This window comes from Gorilla gorilla, chromosome 4 (genome assembly GCF_029281585.2).
Source record: "Gorilla gorilla gorilla isolate KB3781 chromosome 4, NHGRI_mGorGor1-v2.1_pri, whole genome shotgun sequence".
Lineage (NCBI taxonomy): Eukaryota > Metazoa > Chordata > Mammalia > Primates > Hominidae > Gorilla > Gorilla gorilla.
The window spans coordinates 51113511-51122018 of NC_073228.2; the positions used below are offsets into that span (position 1 = coordinate 51113511).

Below are 8508 nucleotides of genomic sequence, written 5' to 3' on the forward strand. Positions count from 1 at the left end.
TTGACCAATTGTTCTAAGTTGCTCCAAACAGATGGGATATAATCTATATCTGATGGGATATAATTATGTTTAAATTACTCCAAATTGTTGGTATGTAATTGTATCATCAACTTAGAAATAATTGAAATCAGAGAGGTAACAAGAAACTGTACTATTGCTGAATTCTATCTTTATTTACACATTGACTCATAATTCTTCTTCAACACAGCATATCTATGGTTAACAAGATGTTTTTCTCACTGCCCTTGATTTCTGTCCTTAGGTAATAGCAGATCAGATTGTTTGTGAAATTCTTCAACATTTCAGTAGAATGGTGATGGGGCTGATAATGCAGTGGGAATCAGAAGATCTGGGTCCTAGCTAGATGATACTAAGCAAGCCATTTCTCCATTCTAAGCCTCAGTTTCCCCTTCGTAAAACGAACGGTTTGGATGAGTTGACCATTAGGATCCCCAATATCTTGTTCCAAGATTTTCCCTCTCTCTTTTAACCATTTTCATATTTGGGATCTATGTTAGGAGGTAAGAGGGAGGAAGAGAAGAGCCAAATGCAAAGCCATCTGGTTTTTGGTCTGTAGCTGTAGCTGGGAGGCCTGGAAGCTGCTTGGATTGGTAGCTGTAGCTGGGAGGCTTGGAATCTGTGGTCTGCTTTATCCTCTGCTAGCAAGGACATAGGAAGCCCCTCCTCTTTCTGGCCAATGTATGCCTCCTCAGGCCCATACTTGAATTTTTTCCTCATTGCCTCTTTAGGATATCAAATAAGGCTCATCTTACATCTTGTGACAAAACAGAAGTGGTGTCATATGCACGGTCAGTTCAGATTACTCATGCTTCTTGGATAATTGTTCCTAAATAATAAACTATTATGAATCATCAAGTTCAAACAAGTCTGGCATCTGCTTAAAGCCCACTCCAATTATTGTATAAAAGTCTGTATTGGTAAGATCAAAGCTCCAAGCTTAATAATCAGATATATAAATGTATTGCCGCAGAACTTCTCTAAGTAATGAACATCTCAATTCTGTGTGTTTGAAGTCTTGGTTTACCGAAGTTCACTGTGGGCATTACTTTAAGAATGTGCACAGGTGCTGCGTACAGCAGGCATACCTGTGTGACCTTGGAAAGGTCCTGGTAACTTTCTGGTCAAGGTAGCCAATACCCTCTCAATGGTCCTGATCAAGTGTGGCCCCTTTGCTGCACTTGGCACTTCTAACATCACCTCATTTTGGAAGCACCCTCCTTCCTGCCCTTCTGGGATGCCATGAACTTGTTTTTATCATTTTTTTTCTCACCATTTCTCCATTTATCACAGATTCTTTTTCCTTCTCCTGATCTCTGATTGGGAAATTCTCCAAAGTTTGATCCTTAGCTCCTTGTTGCTCTTCTTTTTGTACTCTCCCTTGGCCCAGTTCTCTAACTCTCTCACTTGTACTAAACCTTAGCTGTATCATCATCCCTGCCATAAATTCTAGTCTTGCATGGACTGTTGCAATAGCCTCTTTGCTGAACTCTTTGCCTCCAATCTTTCCTTCATTTTTCAAAAACAGATAAATATTTGCTAAAACATTTCCTAAAACGCCTTTTGTCACACCACACTTAGGTTCAAAAGCTTATACTGGCTCTACAGCTTCTGGGGAAGTCCAAGCTGCTCCACTTCACCATCGAGACCCCCTACCATAGGGTCCCCATACAATCCCCCATAAAGCTTTAATTTCTGGCACTTCCCTTCACAACTCTCCCCTTCCTGCTGCCTAGACTTACCCTGGTCCTTCAACCATGCCTTGGGCTTTCCCACCCCATTCCTGTGTGCACATTATTCTCCTCACCTGCACTTCCTACTTTTCTCCCCTCTGCTTCTTAGAAGCCTCCCCATCCCAGCACAAATCCATTCATCCATTCCTAAGAGCCTCCAGTCCTGGAGCTGCTCGCCCTCCCCAGTGTGTAAACCACTCAGTTATCACTTGTCAACTTCTGCCTCAGATTATTATTTCCTGTTCATCCCTTCATCACTCTACCCACACCCATTCAACAGTGCCTACCAGGTGCCTAGAGCTGGGGATTCAAAGACAAACTAGACCCTGCCCTTGCCTTCAGGGACCTCAAATAGAGACAGAGAGACAAGCACATAAGTCATGACAGTGTCATGCTCAAGGTAAAAAGAGAGCTTGGAGAGGAGAAAGGGACGACTTGTCTGAAGAAGGGAAGGAAGTAAGCCATTTATATTTAAGCCACGTGTTGTGATGAAAAGAAAAGTGATCTGCTTTGGAATCCTAGCTCCACAACTTATTATCCTTACCCTCTATGCCTTGGTGTTCTCATCTATAAAATGGGAATTATACAGTTTACCTTTAAGAGTTCTGGTGAGGAATAATGGACATCTAAGTTCTGCATGTTTGAGGATCATGTTTGTAAAAAGGATCTAGTTTGTGAAAAGTGTCCACACTACCTTGGGCTTGTGCAGGTTCTAAACAAGTAAGAACTTCTTCTGACCATAGCATTGAGTCCTATCTTCCACCCCTCCCAGTGTCTATTACATCGCCCTGGATGAAATTGTCGTAGTGGATATCTATTATTTGGTTGATTGACGTCATCATGGACATGAAAAAAGCCCATCATATCAGGAAACATGGCCATCAGGAACTGTCCCAGAAAGGATCTATTCCTCTTTCTGAGAACCATGAATTTGGAATTTGGCACTTGGAAATGTGACCTAGCAAAAGACACATGGGCAAGAGCTATGCTTTTCCATTTCACCAAGGAGAGCCAGAGCTTGCTAAAGAGTTGGGGGCCTCAAGCCACGAAGCAGAACAGCGATACTGTCTCTTGACCTGCTGCACCCCACTGAAGAAGGCCAGGGCTTTCATGAGTCCAGGTCTTTGAAGTCACACCATGAAGCTCTTACATCATGACACACAGCATGGAAGAGGAGTCCTGACTTAGCGAGAAGCCCAAGTAAAGTATTTTACGAGGGGAGAGACTCTTCTGAAGAAACACAACAAATGGAGGGAAGGGCTTTTGACAATCACCAAATAAGCAAAAAAAAAAAAAAAAAGGGGTTGTCTTACGTGTCCACACCCTGCATGGACGAGGTATAAATGCTCCCTGGAGGAAGGAGACCCACCGCTCTACAACTTGGAGATTTTGGACTCTGTCTTCAGCTGGACACTCCCTCCCTGCACCATGTCTTACAGTTGTTGCCTGCCCAGCCTGAGCTGCCGCACCAGCTGCTCCTCCCGGCCCTGCGTGCCCCCCAGCTGCCACGGCTGCACCCTGCCCGGGGCCTGCAACATCCCCGCCAATGTGAGTAACTGCAACTGGTTCTGTGAGGGCTCCTTCAATGGCAGCGAGAAGGAGACCATGCAGTTCCTGAACGACCGCCTGGCCAGCTACCTGGAGAAGGTGCGTCAGCTGGAGCGGGACAACGCGGAGCTGGAGAACCTCATCCGGGAGCGGTCACAGCAGCAGGAACCCTTGGTGTGTGCCAGCTACCAGTCCTACTTCAAGACCATTGAGGAGCTCCAGCAGAAGGTGAGGAGTGGGCGATACAGTGCCTCCAGTAGGAAGTTGTTGGGAGAGAATCCGAGCTGTGATTGAGAAACAACGTGAGCTCTTGATGTGAATGAAAAGCTGAAAACTGGCCTTTCCATTTTGTTTTTTGAGGGCCCATCTAATACTAGACTTGGGACTGTTAGGTCTAAATATTTGCATAGTGTTAGTCTATGTGGAGGTAGCAGCACTTTGCATAAATGAGCTGTAATTAAAAACTACCTCTGAATGCTTCCATGCACCTGCCAAGCTCCAGAATTATTACCCTGAGGTGAGAGAAAAGGACTGAGTCCAAAGGAAGCTGAGGAAATGGAATCTTTTGTAAAGACTGGGCCATTTTCTTTCTCCCTCATCTGAGCTTTTTGCCCCTTGGACTGCTGGCTGCCTCTGTCTTCTAGGTTCCTACTTATCCCGATTTCATTGTCCTCACCTTCATGCCTCTGGGCTTCTCCTGGTGCACAGTGTCCAGCGAGAGCTTAAAATGTTTGGCCAAAATTGGGAAGATTGGAAATTACCTAGGACAAAGTAGTCCCAGTTGTCTGGGACATCTGGGAACATGTGGCTTCTTCCCTGATCCAGTCCCCTGCAATTGCTAGTTTACCTATTTGTCTTTTCTGCTTGATTGAAAGTTTCTTGAGGGCAGGATCAAGCGCTTACCAATTTTTGTATCCTCAGCTCCTAGTATCATGCCAGAAACATAGTAGGTGTTTTTCATAAATGTCAACTATTATGATCAGCTTCTCAGTATTGCTCATTAGGATAGAAAAAAGATTATCTACTTATACTTTTTGCATATTTTGGTGTTCTTTTTTTGAATATAATTTTGGAAATATTCATTGAGTACCTGCTGTATATAGAAAACATTTAATAAGATAGACATCCTGATCCTTCCAAGGAAGTGAATTAGGAAGGACTGCCATTGGTGAAAAATTACGAAGTCCTTGCTCATTCTTGAATGTTTTGGGCCTTCTAGATCCTGTGCAGCAAGTCTGAGAATGCCAGGCTTGTGGTGCAGATCGACAATGCCAAGCTGGCCTCAGATGACTTCAGGACCAAGTGAGTGGGCAAGCGGGGTGTTGCTGTTTATTTCTCTTCTCTGGCAGCCCTCCTTTCCTTTAGCCTGTTGTCAACACAAGTTAAACAAACAGTGACTGAGCTATGTTCTAGCTGCTTTCTCCAAGATTCACAGAGCCACCACACACCGTAGCTCAGAGATCCTTTCCCCAGGCCTTAGACTTCCTTTCCTCCTTCTTCTCTGTGACGTGACACCCCTAGTCGTACTGTGAGTTAGTGTAGACATGTTGGCCCCCGATGTTCTCCTATGCACAGAACCCATTCATGAGAATGGAGAATGTGGAAGTATATTATTTTGGAAATCTTACAGTTTGTCGGCTTTTATCCTAAATCCACTGGCTTTCTTTTTTCTTTTTTTTAGAGACAGGGCCTTGCTCTGTCACCCAGGCTGGAGGGCAGTGGTGCAATCATAGCTCAGTGTAACTTCAGATCCTCAGATTCCTGGGCTCAAGCAATCCTCTCCCCTTAGCCTCCTGAGTATCTAGGAATATAGAAGTCTATCCACTGGATCTTTAAACATAAAATTACCAGTGCATTTTCTTCCAGCTAAATGCTGAAAACCTAAACAAAAGAGATGGCTGTAAAAACTACAAACCCTAATTCCTAGTTGCCTGACTAACCAAACCAAAGCAGATCAAGGCCAGGCCTATTCCTGCCCAGCCTGTTCCTCACCCTCCTGTGATCACAGATATGAGACCGAGCTGTCCCTGCGGCAGCTGGTGGAGTCGGACATCAATGGCCTGCGCAGGATCCTGGATGAGCTGACCCTGTGCAGGTCTGACCTGGAGGCCCAGGTGGAGTCCCTGAAGGAGGAGCTGCTCTGCCTCAAGCAGAACCATGAGCAGGTGAGTTCCCTGAAGAGTGATGGGCTCAGACTAGCCAGGACCTGTTTCACAACCGCCACAGGGTCCAGGACAGGCTGTCAGTAGAGGCTCAATTAGCTGAGGAAGTAATTCTGCATACAAAAATGGATATGTAGAGAATGAGTAATCTAAAAACCTGTGATATGAGATTAGGATTTTTCTGCCAGAGGCAGGAATGAGAGTGAGGAAGTTGGCAAGCCCAGTAGTGAGGAAAGCTGGGTAATGAGGCAGAAGCCACAGTGTCTCCTTTGCCCAGGTTAGAGTGCACGCAGCAGCAATCTTCTATTCCAATTCTCCATTTGTAGCTGGAGAAGCCAGGATGGCCTAGGCCCATCAAGCAGAGAGGGCTGAGCTTGATGAACAAAATGCAATTCTCTTCGTTCCTGTCCAGAGCTCTTTCTGCTTGCTGTTCAGTGTTGCTTGGAAACAGCCTCGAGCAAAATGCTCACCATTATGGCTAAGTCAGTTGGGCAAAAAAGAAGACATGTATTTTATGCAACCTGAAATCCAAGAACAATGTAAATGGTGACAGTTAATATTAATCAAGTGTTTAGTATGTGCCAAACATTGTGCTAAGTACTTTAACTCCAGAGGCAGTTCTCATTTTAAGATGAAGAAATCGAGGCTTCGAGAAGCTTCTAGAAGCAATGTATTAAGTGGTAGAGATGAGGTTGAATACAAATTTGTCTGAAATCTGCCTAAGCCCAAGTACCATGCTATGCTTAGCAGGGAAGTAAACAGATACTTACTGCCTTCAGCAAAATCTATGCTGGTGGAATCAATAAATCACCCTTTAAGTCTCTTCTATGCCAGGATGGCAGATTTTGAAGTAAGCATTCTGTATTTCCTCTTTAGCTAGACTCTGTTCTTTTTATTATCCATGCTTAAGAGTCAAACATATGAGGCTATGTGGTATACTAGCAAAAACACTGAACTGGGCATTTGGGGACCAGAGTTTAAATAATGGCCCACCATGTATCAGCTTTGAGCCCAAATCACTGAATCTCTCTAAATGAGGAGTGAAACATTTAATACAAAGAGCAGAGAGAAGTCATGGGCTTGAAAGTAGTTTGTAAAAAGTGGAGTATACAAATTAGTCATTGAATATAGATCCTGGTTAGTGACAGGATTAGAGGGAACAAAGTTTCTTGAAAGCTTAAGAATGATCAGAATTTGAATTGCATTCTCTTAAGGAGAGCACCAAGATCCTTTGTGAAATTTAAAATTTTGCCCTTTCTCCATCAGGAGGTTAACACCCTGCGCTGCCAGCTTGGAGACCGCCTCAACGTGGAGGTGGACGCTGCCCCCGCTGTGGACCTGAACCAGGTCCTGAACGAGACCAGGAGTCAGTATGAGGCCCTGGTGGAAACCAACCGCAGGGAAGTGGAGCAATGGTTCGCCACGCAGGTGGGCATCTAAGCATGTGGCCACTCAGGACCCGAGGCCCCCCCAGGGCCCCGGAGGCAGGGTCTGATCCTTTCTCCCCTTGGGTGTTTCAGACCGAGGAGCTGAACAAGCAGGTGGTATCCAGCTCGGAGCAGCTGCAGTCCTACCAGGCGGAGATCATCGAGCTGAGACGAACGGTCAATGCCCTGGAGATCGAGCTGCAGGCCCAGCACAACCTGGTGTGTATTGTTCAGACCTGCTGGTGAGCGATGGGAACTTGGGAGGCAGAGTCTTGGGGATGCCCTTGGGGCCACACACTCTCCTTAGCTCTTGGAGCTTGTGAGTTCTTTGGAACCCCATGGAGGAACATTATAAGGAGCAGCTCTCTGACACTCTCGATCTTCCCCACCACAGCGAGACTCTCTGGAAAACACGCTGACGGAGAGCGAGGCCCGCTACAGCTCCCAGCTGTCCCAGGTGCAGAGACTGATCACCAACGTGGAGTCCCAGCTGGCGGAGATCCGCAGTGACCTGGAGCGGCAGAACCAGGAGTATCAGGTGCTGCTGGACGTGCGGGCGCGGCTGGAGTGCGAGATCAACACGTACCGGAGCCTGCTGGAGAGCGAGGACTGCAAGTCAGTATGGGGGTAGTAATCTTCTCCTTGGGGCATGTTAGGTTGCTGTGGAGATGAATAGTCTTCTTGATGGAAATGAATTTATAATTTCAAGCTTTTGTTCGGAGGAAGTCCAAGGAGGAACAATATTCTTACACAAAGCCCTTTTAGTATTTTCCAATCTCTTCAGCTCATTTTACTCTAACTTGCTCCAATGATTTTCTGCCCACAGGCTCCCCTCCAACCCCTGCGCCACAACCAATGCATGTGACAAGTCCACTGGGCCCTGTATCTCTAATCCCTGTGGCCCACGTGCTCGGTGCGGGCCTTGCAACACATTTGGGTACTAGAGGCCCCATGACCAGGAGGAGAAGAAAGGCATCAGTCACACCTCAACTCTACTTCATCCCAACATCTCCAACAGTGACCACACTTTGGAAAGAGGCAGAAACCTTTCTATCAACCCTGGCTTCCAGGGGTCAGCTCTAGCCTTTCACTGTATTCCCTGGCTTGATTCTTCAGCATAAGGCTGCAAAATCTGTCTTCTGAGTCACATAGAGAGACCTACAGCAGGATCATGATCAAGCAATATCTATCATCATAAAGACACATTTGCATAACATGTTATACTTGAATAAAACTTAAATAATGCAATTTAGAGAAAATTCCATTAAGAGTGATAGAGCTGATGGGCATGCTACGAAACAGAACGTAATTGGAGCAAATCTTCCTTGTCACTCTTGGTCTTTGGAGATGCAATAGAAATCCTTTGTTAACCTCCTAATAAACTGTTATTCAAAAGTTATAATTGTCTGTTTCACTCATTAATTCCAAAATTGGCTGTCTTGTATAAATTAAAAAAATAACCAGGGTTTTTCCATCAGATGAAGAGATTATTCACCCCATATATGGTCTATGATTTCCTTCAATGGAAAAGCCTCCATGAAAGACTATTAACCTGGATTTAGTGTTTGGGAAGAAGGTGGTGGGAAACAGAATGGCAAATTCATATGAACGTGTCTTTAG

The 8508-nt window shown here is 45.3% G+C and overlaps 1 protein-coding gene across 1 annotated transcript; it reads left to right on the forward strand.

The window, feature by feature from the left end:
* Window positions 1-3118: 3118 nt before the first annotated feature.
* On the forward strand, window positions 3119-8281 carry LOC115930137 (keratin, type I cuticular Ha3-I). Its single transcript, XM_031011476.3, has 7 exons — window positions 3119-3527; window positions 4519-4601; window positions 5308-5464; window positions 6728-6889; window positions 6982-7107; window positions 7283-7503; window positions 7715-8281. The coding sequence occupies exons 1-7, from the start codon at window positions 3180-3182 to the stop codon at window positions 7830-7832; spliced, it is 1215 nt and encodes a 404-aa protein (XP_030867336.3). The 5' UTR covers window positions 3119-3179; the 3' UTR covers window positions 7833-8281.
* The last annotated feature ends 227 nt before the right edge of the window (window positions 8282-8508 follow it).